General features: G+C 36.1%; 1 protein-coding gene across 5 annotated transcripts; it reads right to left on the bottom strand.

Moving 5' to 3' along the window:
• Window positions 1–3257: 3257 nt before the first annotated feature.
• On the bottom strand, window positions 3258–11784 carry LOC111215162. 5 transcript variants are annotated; one of them, XM_048745465.1, is made up of 45 exons: window positions 11610–11784; window positions 11402–11491; window positions 11095–11167; window positions 10955–11017; window positions 10845–10884; window positions 10653–10758; window positions 10452–10544; window positions 10228–10356; window positions 10038–10112; window positions 9868–9938; window positions 9667–9784; window positions 9499–9584; window positions 9372–9395; window positions 9174–9282; window positions 9029–9081; window positions 8821–8938; window positions 8642–8731; window positions 8390–8460; window positions 8186–8303; window positions 8016–8104; window positions 7902–7925; window positions 7682–7775; window positions 7506–7570; window positions 7301–7421; window positions 7112–7191; window positions 6967–6999; window positions 6805–6874; window positions 6594–6664; window positions 6394–6511; window positions 6226–6311; window positions 6099–6122; window positions 5901–6009; window positions 5756–5808; window positions 5548–5665; window positions 5369–5458; window positions 5117–5187; window positions 4913–5030; window positions 4743–4831; window positions 4626–4649; window positions 4413–4506; window positions 4235–4299; window positions 4029–4149; window positions 3840–3919; window positions 3695–3727; window positions 3258–3602 (listed from the first exon to the last, which is right to left on the bottom strand). In XM_048745465.1, exons 4-45 carry the CDS (start codon window positions 11007–11009, stop codon window positions 3482–3484), a joined length of 3417 nt encoding a protein of 1138 aa, XP_048601422.1. In that variant the 5' UTR covers window positions 11010–11017; window positions 11095–11167; window positions 11402–11491; window positions 11610–11784; the 3' UTR covers window positions 3258–3481. The 5 variants fall into 5 exon arrangements, with proteins under 5 accessions (XP_048601422.1, XP_048601423.1, XP_048601424.1 ...); XM_048745466.1 differs by having other exon boundaries at window positions 8648–8731; XM_048745467.1 differs by lacking the exon at window positions 4626–4649.
• Between the last annotated feature and the right edge of the window lie 130 nt (window positions 11785–11914).

The raw sequence follows: 11914 nt of genomic DNA, 5'->3' as shown, positions 1-11914 counted from the left end.
TAAAATATAACAGTATAATATATAATGTAAATGTTCTATGTGAATTATTCCACTTAGTTAAAATAACATATAGCACACTGAACTAGAAAGATGTAGTTTCATATAAACTTCAAACATTTAGCATGATGTAGTCATAGTGCATCAGTTGTTCATTATGATAAATTTCGTTAGGAAATAATTTCTATAGATGTATTAGTGTTGTATATACCTATATTTTGTCGTATAGTAAATGAACTACAGTTAACTACCATAACCTAATTGCAAAACCATGGACTGCCTTGTATTCTCTAACCAACTCTAACAGGTCACAAATGCTCAAAACACTATAAAGACTAATCAAATTCGGCTCAATTTCATAAGTAAGCATTTCGACGAAATTAAAAAAAATGAGAAGAAAATATAAATAGCTCATTACATATTTTTGTTTACTTATTTATATTCATTACCCATCCAAATTTGTAGCTCCGAGTGATCACCACTCAACTTATAATTCATAATCAATATAAAGTCACCATGAGGTTGATGATGCTGAGATTGATGAAGAAGAGATGATGAGTACAAGAAAGATGATGAGGATGAAGGCCAAGACGAAGATAAGGGAATAACAGCAGAAAATGTACTATGTAGTTTAGACAGTTTGCTCTGTGCTTATATTCTAAACTAAAACCTTAAATCTAATTTTGGTGGTTAATTTTTGTTTTGTTGCAGTCATCAATTTTGGGCACAAGGTGTAAGAGCATCTGCATCAATGAACTTTGAGGAGGATCATAACTTTAATTTTTTATTATTTTTTTTTATTTATTTCGTTTGATTTTTTTTTAAAATAAAAAAAATAATAATAAGCGGACCAATCGCGGGCCGCCACGTGGCGTGGGGCCCGCATTACAGTGATGAACCGAGTTCATCCCAGCGAACCTGGAAGGGGTGAGTTCATAAAAATGAGAATATTATAATTTTTTTTTTTTTGGAATGGTGTGAACCTGTGTACATTGAACCTTCAATGCAGATGCTCTAACAATCACTCGCTTAGACCGTAGGATCTCTTTTGTGTTGATCAATGAGCATACAAGGTCTGTTGCTAACCTGAGCTTTTCTACTTTTTTTTGTGTGCATAAATGGAGTTGGAAATGGAAGTAACTAACAGATATAATCAACTCCACTATCTTCCTCTCTATCCGTACCAACTCAATATAGTTTTTTATTAAACCCCTTACTTTACTCCAAAACCAGACATCTTCCATTGTCGTTAACTCTCTGGCCTATAAAATCAAAACATAGTCTATAAATAAATGTTTCTTCCGCTGATTACTGTCTTAATGATTTAAGCTTCTGTCTCTTCCCATCAATACATACTCCATTGGTTTAGTTCCCACCGCTAATGTTTCTACAAGTCCCAATGATTGGGCTTCCAATACACTTTCAGGTCGGAGATACCATTCTTAAGTATACACCCAAACCCCAACGAAGTTTTCACTTTAATTTTCTTTTTTCTTTATGATTTTTTTGTTTGGTTCTATGGGGTTAAAAGGACTTGCGTAGAAAAAAGATTCGGTGATGTGAGATAAAACTCACGGGGAGAAAGATTCAGTGAATAGAAAACAAAGAAATGCTGCTCAATGTATGCAATGGCCCTTCTCAGACGCTGGATTGGAAGACGTGTTTCAGCCATGTGCACCAAACTGGGATCGGAATCTTTGATTGAAGACTCAACTTTGTTCGTGGGATATTACGAAAAGATCCAAGAGGTACTATACTATTCTGGAGCGTGATGACTGATGAGCTTCTTGGGAGGATGAATAGCGATTTGGTTGAATCATCTTAGATAATGATATTTTGTTTTATTTATGAATGACTACTATTTTGATTAGTCTAATCATTTTCTTCACTATGTCACTGAAGCTGTCGAGTGTCGATAGAGAGCTGGAAGCCAAAGCCAAAGAAGTAGCAAAATTGCAAGCAGAGAGGCAGAAGAAGAAACTTCAGAGAGACGAGCTAGAGAGAATTGTGAGGTTGAAGCAAGCAGAGGCAGACATGCTTCAGCTAAAAGTTAGCGCAACAAAATGGAGACCGAGAGACCGAGAGGTTGCAAAAGATGGTGAAAATGGACAACTCTGAAGAGGAAATACGCAAGTAACGATGTGGAACAGAGGCTGAGGCGGAGAATCAGTATCTGTTTCCGAAAATTTAAAGGTAGCATCACAAAGGCAGTGGGGGTGGAGGGAGACCCTTTACTGGTGTTGATTAAATTTAAGATCCATGATCCTTAACTCTCTCGCCCAATGTAGACCCTCAATCAAACGAGTGCCTTCTTTCAGATCCAATTCTTCATTCTTCTTCCTTGCTACTATATATATGTCTAGTTAACTTTCTTAACTCATCGTCATAATACACACGACAAAATAACAACGTAAAGATCTTTGTCCGAGTAACAGAATCTGAGTTCACATCGGATTTAGAAACTCGTTTAACGTAAAACATCAGACAGAACAATGTGCTAACGACCACCATTGTTGGCTAGTTCTGGTGCTTTTCTCTCCTCTGGAAAACGAATATAGGACAACACAGACTACAAAGATACAAATATATCTAGAGGGAGACTTTGAGAGAGCAGAAAGATGATGAGAGTGTATATAAAATAGTTGCAAAGTAATGTTCATTTATAGTTTAATGATTAGTATAAAATAGTTGCAGTTGTGGAACCGGCGGTTCACCACTATGTCACATTTATTACTTTGGTCCAAAAAGTTTCACAATAATTATTTGATATCATTGTCGTCTGCCCTGTGAACCGTGTCTGTAAACTGGAGGAAAGACCTCAGAATCAAGGACAAGGTGGTGCTTTTCTCCGATGAAAAGGCAAGCTCACAGAGACTTTTTGAGTTGAATTGGATTTGAAAGATAAGTCTGAGGCTAGGTGGTCCAATTGCTGTCTACGCTCATGTTAAGTCTTTAAACAACTTACTTAAAAGGAAAAGAGAAATGTAGGATGTATATAAAGGTTTAACAAAAATCTCATGTTAGCAGTCCAAAATTACAAAGAGATAGATAGAAGCTGATCAAATAGTAGTCGCAGGATCTAACAGCTTCTTCAGTGATGGACTCGCAGTCGCAGGATCTAAAACAATTAACCTGACATGACCAAATATGTAATTCCAGGCAAAACCACTTTGACGGGATTAAGTTGAAGATGAACACAAAACAATGTAATGGGTTACGCATAGTGAGAAACAAAAAGAAGACCAATAAAAAAACAAGGCTGCACCAAAACAGTCATTTTTAAATGGGAACTGAAAATTTGGTATCACGCTTTGTTTTTAAGGCCAAATAAATACATATTAGGTCTTCAATATTTGCAAGCGACTAAGAAAAGAAACCAAACAATTGCAGTGGCGAACTAAAGCAGAGTATTTAGGGATGAAAGAAATCTTTGCATTACATATAAAATAAGTTATAAATCCGAGAAGAGCATCTTCATCTTCTTTCACTCCTCGTCAGAGAAGGTAGTCTTCTTACAATAACGATATTCCATCACCTTTTTTATACTCAGAATGGGTTTGGGCTTCTGACCAAAAAGGCTTTTTTCGCAAAGGCTATCTTCATACCTTGATTATAAAAAACACATGATACCAAAAAAAAAAAAAAAAATTCAACCAATGTGAACACAAAAAGTGAAATAGTTAAAAAGATCACTTACCAAAGTTTCTCGGCAAGGTCTGCAAGCTTGTACCTAATTAACAAAAAGAATAGTAATAGCGTTACTATATTTTGTTATGGCACAAGGGTCACAACTACATCAATAATTTAGCTTTAAAAAGCAAAAAAAAATAAAATTCATTTACTTGGGTTGGAAAGGATATGGAGCAGCTATCTCAGCAGCGTAAACAAAAAACTTGTTAGTTTTATAATTCTCCTGCACGACCTACAATATTTAGCGGATTTAATCAGCAAAAATCCTTACTTATTCATCATCATTAGTATTAAACTACTTGAATACATTTCATCATATTACTATAAATGACTATCAGTACCTTCTTCGCTGCGTTAGCAGTAGCCATCTCAACAAAGCAACAGCCCACATGGTCACCCCTGCCGTCTACAATAAGTCGAACACGAATAATTTCTTCTCCAACATCTTTGAAGAAGTTGATGCTGTAAAAACAAAAGGAGGATAATACACATGAGTCATGAAAGGCGTGCTCCAAGAACGAAAGAGGAATTAAAAGCTGCTACTTACATATCTGATATTCTTGTGTTGTAAGAGAGTCCGTCAACAAAGACCGTCTTTTTTCTTACAATTTCCTGAATTTTAAACGAGCCACAAGTGTGTTAAAACAAGACAATAAAGAGAACAAAAAAAGTGTAATTAAACTCTAGGCCTGACATATATTTTTGAAGATAACAAGAAGAGGTACCTCAGTAAAATGGGGGGTTTCATCAAGTCCTTTTTCCACTGCCGCCACATCTTCTTTTATCTCAAGGCTTTCTCGTTGAAGGTAGTCTTGGTACCTGGAATATCAAGAGTGATCTTGTCATGTAGATACCATAACAAACAATCAAAAAGCCTTCACCCTATGTTCTCTTGCTAACAAAACTCAAGGATGCACATAGAGTTAAATCTCACTTACCAAACCTTGTGATCTATGAAATACCTAATTAACAAAAAAAAATAATAATAATAATAAATAACAGCGTTAATCTTGATGAAATGCATCAAAACCCGAGCAATAAGACAGTAAACTTACTTGGGTCTTCGGTGGTATGGAGGTGTCTCAAAATAAGCAAGGAAAACATCGCTACCGTTCAAATATTCACCGTTTTTCTTTTCCAGCGCCTTATAGTAAATTAAGAGATCTAATCAGCAATTGTTACTTTCATATAACTCTACTAATTAAATACACTCTTTTCATCTCACCTTCATTGCCTCGTTAGCAGAAGCAAACTCAACAAAGCCTTTCCCGTGAAGGTTACCCCAGCGGCGTACAATAAGTCGAACATGAACAACTTCTCCAACATCTTTAAAGAAATTGACGCTGTAAAAAAATGGAGAACAAAATATAAGTCACGAACAAAAACTCCCCCACGAGAACAGAAGTGGTAATTTGAGGTTCCTACTCACATTTCTGATATTTTGGTTTGGCGAGAGAGACCGGAAACAAAGAGTGTCTTATTTCTTACAGTGGCAGCTTCCTGAAAATAACAGCCAATTAGCGTGTCATCAAAACTCTTAAGGAGAAAAGGACTTCAATTGCACAACACAGAATAAGTCATATTTCAACTTTCTGGCAACAGTTGTGTGATTAAACAACAAGTGTTTCTTCATTCTAAGCCGCTGGACAACTTTGGAATTGACAATAAGAAGATGGGGTACCTCAACGGAATGGGGAGTTTCATCATCAAGTCCTCTCATCAACAGAATCTTGTGATCATGCAAATATTCACCATTCAACTCTTTCAGAGCCTACAGTATAAAAAAGATTTAATCATGAGTGTTAATTTCAAATTGACTACTTACAAAATACTTAACATCATTAATACTACTAGTCTTACCTTCTCTGCTTCGTAAGAAGAATCAAATTCAACAAAGCCATAGCCCACATGCTTACACTCGTGGTCTACAATAAGGCGAACAGAAACAACACTCCCAACAACTTCGAAGAAACGGATGCTGAGGATGGAAATATCATCAGTCATGAATAACTTGGAACTTGATCCGAGAAGAAGGATATGTAAGGATATCAAAAGCTGTGCTACTTACATCTGTTCTGTTTTAGTTGTTTGGGGAGAAAGATTGGCAATAAGGAGTACTTCCTGAAATTTACCAAGCAGCACGACTATGTTGAGAAAAGGGATTTATAGCTTTGCAATAACAGCAAAGCCAAGTAGATTCAGAGAATAAGTACCTTATTAGCAGAATGGGGAGTTTCGTCAGGTCCTTCTTCCATCGCCGCCACATCTTGGATAGAGTCTAACCGAAGGCTTTCTTCTTGAAGGTAGTCTTCTTCTTCGTACCTGCAACAGTATCAAGAACACTCTACCTTGAGATATCACTCCCAAAGAATTCAGTCAATGTGAAACAAAACTCAAGATTCTAAACTTACCAAACCTTGTGGTCTATACAAAACCTAATTAACAAAAGAAAAGAAAAAATAGTAGAGTTAAAACACTTGTAGTAATAGCATCAAAAACTTCTAAGAAATAGAAACAAAAAAAAATCAACTTATTTACTTGGGTGGAATGAAAGTAGCTCCACTGCCATCAGCAAGAAAAATCTTGCGATCGTGCAAATATTCACCGTTCTTATTTTGCAGGGCCTACAAGTGGAGAAGATTAAATCAGCAAATGGTATAAACTTGAATATCTTTTTCAATTTAATATAAACATATACTCTCTCACCTTATTTGCCTGGTTGGCAGAAGCAAAGTCAACAAAGCCACAGCCAACAAACTTGCCTCTGTCGTTGATTTCAAGTCGAACACGAACAACTTGTCCAACATCTTTGAAGAAGTCGATGCTGTCAAAAATGGAGGATAAAATTATTAGGAAATGAAAAACAAAAAAGTGGCAGGAAATAGAATTTAAAAGGTTCTACTTACATATCTGATATTTGAGTTGAATGGCGAGATAAAGAGGCAATAAACAGAGTCCTTATTGGTACGGCAGCTTCCTGAATGTGATTGGAACGTTAACATTTCTATTAGTTCTAAGCAATGACATGATATATATTGAAGATAATACGAAGAAGAAGTAGGTAAAAACAAAATCGGGAGCTTCATCTAGAATAATCTTCTTATCATATTCCATCACCTTGTTTTCATTCAGAATGGGTTTGAGCTTCTGACCACAAAGGCTTTTTTGGCGAAGGCTATCTTCGTACCTTGATTATAAAAAAACACATAATACCACACAAAAAAAAAAAATTCAACCAATGTGAACACAAAAAGTGAAATAGTTAAAAAGATCACTTACCAAAGTTTCTCGGCAAGGTCTGCAAGCTTGTACCTAATTAACAAAAAGAATAGTGATAGCGTTACTATATTTTGTTATGGCCCAAGGGTCACAACTACATCAATAATTTAGCTTTAAAAAGAAAAAAAGAAAAAAATTCATTTACTTGGGTTGGAAAGGACATGGAGCAGCTATCTCAGCAGCGTAAACAAAAAACTTGCTAGTGTTATAATTCTCCTGCACCGCCTACAATATTTAGCGGATTTAATCAGCAAGAATCCTTACTTATTCATCATCATAAGTATTAAACTACTTGAATACATTTCATCATATTATTATAAATGACTATCATTACCTTCTTCGCTGCGTTAGCAGTAGCCATCTCAACAAAGCAACAGCCCACATGGTCACCCCTGCCGTCTACAATAAATCGAACACGAATAATTTCTTCTCGAACATCTTTGAAGAAGTTGATGCTGTAAAAAAAAAGGAGGATAATACACATGAGTCATGAAAGGCGTGCTCCAAGAACGAAAGAGGAATTAAAAGCTGCTACTTACATATCTGATATTCTTGTGTTGTAAGAGAGTCCGTCAACAAAGACCGTCTTTTTTCTTACAATTTCCTGAATTTTAAACGAGCCAAGTGTGTTAAAACAAGACAATAAAGAGAACAAAAAAAGTGTAATTAAACTCTAGGCCTGACATATATTTTTGAAGATAACAAGAAGAGGTACCTCAGTAAAATGGGGGGTTTCATCAAGTCCTTTTTCCACTGCCGCCACATCTTCTTTTATCTCAAGGCTTTCTCGTTGAAGGTAGTCTTGGTACCTGGAATATCAAGAGTGATCTTGTCATCTTTTCATGTAGATACCATAAAAAAAAAAAAAAGCCTTCACACTATGTTATCTTTGCTAACAAAACTCAAGGATGCACATAGAGTTAAATCTCACTTACCAAACCTTGTGATCTATGAAATACCTAATTAACAAAAAAAAAAGAGAATAATAAATAACAGCGTTAATCTTGATGTAATGCATCAAAACCCGAGCAATAAGACAGTAAACTTACTTGGGTCGTCGGTGGTATGGAGGTGTCTCAAAAACAGCAAGGAAAACATCGCTACCGTTCAAATATTCACCGTTTTTCTTTTCCAGCGCCTTATAGTAAATTAAGAGATCTAATCAGCAATTGTTACTTTCATATAACTCTACTAATTAAATACACTCTTTTCATCTCACCTTCATTGCCTCGTTAGCAGAAGCAAACTCAACAAAGCCTTTCCCTTGAAGGTTACCCCAGCGGTCTACAATAAGTCGAACATGAACAACTTCTCCAACATCTTTAAAGAAATTGACGCTGTAAAAAAATGGAGAACATAATATAAGTCACGAACAAAAACTCCCCCACGAGAACAGAAGTGGTAATTTAAGGTTCCTACTCACATTTCTGATATTTTGGTTTGGCGAGAGAGACCGGAAACAAAGAGCGTCTTATTTCTTACAGTGGCAGCTTCCTGAAAATAACAGCCAATTAGCGTGTCATCAAAACTCTTAAGGAGAAAAGGACTTCAATTGCACAACACAGAATAAGTCATATTTCTACTTTGTGGCAACAGTTGTGTGATTAAACAACAAGTGTTTCTTCATTCTAAGCCGCTGGACAACTTTGGAATTGACAATAAGAAGAGGGAGTAACTCAACGGAATGGGGAGTTTCATCATCAAGTCCTCTCATCAACAGAATCTTGTGATCATGCAAATATTCACCATTCAACTCTTTCAGAGCCTACAGTATAAAAAAGATTTAATCATGAGTGTTAATTTCAAATTGACTACTTACAAAATACTTAACATCATTAATACTACTAGTCTTACCTTCTCTGCTTCGTAAGAAGAATCAAATTCAACAAAGCCATAGCCCACATGCTTACACTCGTGATCTACAATAAGGCGAACAGAAACAACACTCCCAACAACTTTGAAGAAACGGATGCTGAGGATGGAAATATCATCAGTCATGAATAACTTGGAACTTGCTCCGAGAAGAAGGATATGTAAGGATATCAAAAGCTGTGCTACTTACATCTGTTCTGTTTTAGTTGTTTGGGGAGAAAGATTGGCAATAAGGAGTACTTCCTGAAATTTACCAAGCAGCACGACTATGTTGAGAAAAGGGATTTATAGCTTTGCAATAACAGCAAAGCCAAGTAGATTCAGAGAATAAGTACCTTATTAGCAGAATGGGGAGTTTCGTCAGGTCCTTCTTCCATCGCCGCCACATCTTGGATAGAGTCTAACCGAAGGCTTTCTTCTTGAAGGTAGTCTTCTTCTTCGTACCTGCAACAGTATCAAGAACACTCTACCTTGAGATATCACTCCCAAAGAATTCAGTCAATGTGAAACAAAACTCAAGATTCTAAACTTACCAAACCTTGTGGTCTATACAAAACCTAATTAACAAAAGAAAAGAAAAAATAGTAGAGTTAAAACACTTGTAGTAATAGCATCAAAAACTTCTAAGAAATAGAAACAAAAAAAAATCAACTTATTTACTTGGGTGGAATGAAAGTAGCTCCACTGCCATCAGCAAGAAAAATCTTGCGATCGTGCAAATATTCACCGTTCTTATTTTGCAGGGCCTACAAGTGGAGAAGATTAAATCAGCAAATGGTATAAACTTGAATATCTTTTTCAATTTAATATAAACATATACTCTCTCACCTTATTTGCCTGGTTGGCAGAAGCAAAGTCAACAAAGCCACAGCCAACAAACCTGCCTCTGTCGTTGATTTCAAGTCGAACACGAACAACTTGTCCAACATCTTTGAAGAAGTCGATGCTGTCAAAAATGGAGGATAAAATTATTAGGAAATGAAAAACAAAAAAAGTGGAAGGAAAATGAATTTAAAAGGTTCTACTTACATATCTGATATTTCAGTTGAATAGCGAGGGAAAGAGGCAATAAACAGAGTCTTTATTGGTACGGCAGCTTCCTGAATGTGATTGGAACGTTAACTTTTCTATTAGTTCTAAGCAATGACATGATATATATATTGAAGATAAGAAGAAGAAGAAGAAGAAGAAGTAGGTACCTCAACAAAATCGGGAGCTTCATCTAGAATAATCTTGCTACAATGCAAAGATTGACGGTTCTTCCTTTCTAGCGCCTACGGTAACAAAAGATTTTAATCAGAAATCCTACTTTCAGATTAAAAAAACAAAGCTGTGCATAGCTAAATACTTTTTTTTTCCTCATCAGGACTATTTAAAAACAACGCTTACCATCTTTGCTTGGTTAGAAGAAGCAAATTCAACAAAACCATAACCCACATGCTTGCCCCGGGCGTTGAGCAGAAGACGAATTAGAACAACGCTTACCATCTTTACCCTGTCTTCTTCATTAGCCCATCGCTGGAAATTAGAACAGGGAACGGGGCAACAAACTCGTAAGCACAAGTAAACTTGAAAAAAAAAAAAAACATTTTGAGGACACTCATTCAATTCACCTGCCTCAAGGTCAGTAACCCATAGAGATTCCGTCCTTTCACTAGTAAAAGGGTACAACGGAGGCAATTTCTGCATCCCCTCGCACCAAAAGACTTCAATCTTCCGCAAATACACAAATGAGAAGGTCAGTTTATCGGACTGAAAACCAGAATAAAGCAGGGGCAGCTGCATAAAAAAAAAAAAATAGACATGATACTTACAGTGAAAGTGTGTTGGTGTTTAGCAGTACCGTAGCTTTCTTTAACAACCTTGCCAGCGACAGTTCTTCTCCCCATAATATCCTCACTCGCTTTCATCTTTTCATACCTGTTCAACCCCCAACTTCACATCAATATAATGAGGCTACTGAATCAAAAAGTGAGAAAAGGAAACCAGGAAGCATGAGTTATTACTTGTGTAAACAAAACAATGTCTCCTTTGCAAAAACATCACCTGCACTAATTTCTAGGACTGGTCAAACTCCACGGAGGAATTCAACACTAACTGAGAAAAAGAATGTTACCTTTACAGTTTAATAGCAAAAGATGATCTTGGATAAAGTGATTCTCCCCTCCCATCTCTTATCCTGGGAATCAAACAGGATGATGAGAATATGAAGAGCAATATTTACCGTTTCCAAAAGGACTAGAGAGAAGTTAGTACCTCCAATGCTCAAGAATTCTCTCAGGTACGCTTTGCAGTCTTTTTACATTTAGGGATTTCAAATCGTTTCCGGCTACCATAACACACGAGAGAGTGTAAGAAGTCAGACACATTCATGTTTCTTTAGCATCATCCCAAACAGAGATTTTTTCTTATTTCCAAAAGACATCAAAGATACAAAATACAATCATACACTACTTTATTGATCGATCAATTGTTTGCTTTTAACAATGTTAGGTCAATAAGAAATTGAGTTTAGGTATAAAAAACGGAGTACTAGATGCCTGTGAAAAGAAAGGATTTGTACCTGTGAGCAGTCAGGGTGACTTTGTCATCATCAGCATCATGGCCTTTTTCGCCGGTCTTGCTACATCTAATTAAGTCCGTAGCATCATAGCTATCTCAGTGAACAGACAACCAGCACAATCAGTAAAAAAGATTTATAAAAAAAACTAGTACATTAAATAAGCCGTTGGTTCCGTTCAAAATAAAATAAAAGCGCTGTTGGCAAATACATTGAACTTTTGTATCTTCTTCTTCTTCTATTTCCTCAAGCTCTTCCCCAAAGTGATTCTCATCACCGAAATCGTCTTCTTCCTCGTCTGACATGGTAGAGTAGATACTCGGAACAAATAAAATTCAAAATGCAAACTCCCCTCGGGTCAATTTTCCAGATCTCAGCCATTTACCTCTTTTAGATATTTTCATAATTCACCTTCTAGTTATAATATTTACAAGATACGGCCAAATGTTTAACAACGCAAAACTCTTTGATCTTTCTTGAGTTTATTTTTCTTTTTGCTTTATTTAAAGAGGATAG

Source organism: Brassica napus, chromosome C1 (genome assembly GCF_020379485.1).
Source record: "Brassica napus cultivar Da-Ae chromosome C1, Da-Ae, whole genome shotgun sequence".
Taxonomy (NCBI): domain Eukaryota; kingdom Viridiplantae; phylum Streptophyta; class Magnoliopsida; order Brassicales; family Brassicaceae; genus Brassica; species Brassica napus.
This window is presented reverse-complemented; position numbering and strand designations above follow the sequence as displayed.

What these genes read in the sequence shown, in the direction of transcription:
- LOC111215162 (XM_048745465.1), bottom strand. Translation starts at nt 11,009, where the DNA reads ATGGGAGGGGAGAATCACTTTATCCAAGATCATCTTTTGCTATTAAAC. An exon ending in AAACCCCCCATTTTACTGAG is followed by an intron (nt 7,571 to 7,681) that starts GTACCTCTTCTT and finishes TTTAAAATTCAG; the next exon opens with GAAATTGTAAGAAAAAAGAC. An exon ending in CCATGTCCTTTCCAACCCAA is followed by an intron (nt 7,000 to 7,111) that starts GTAAATGAATTT and finishes TTTGTTAATTAG; the next exon opens with GTACAAGCTTGCAGACCTTG.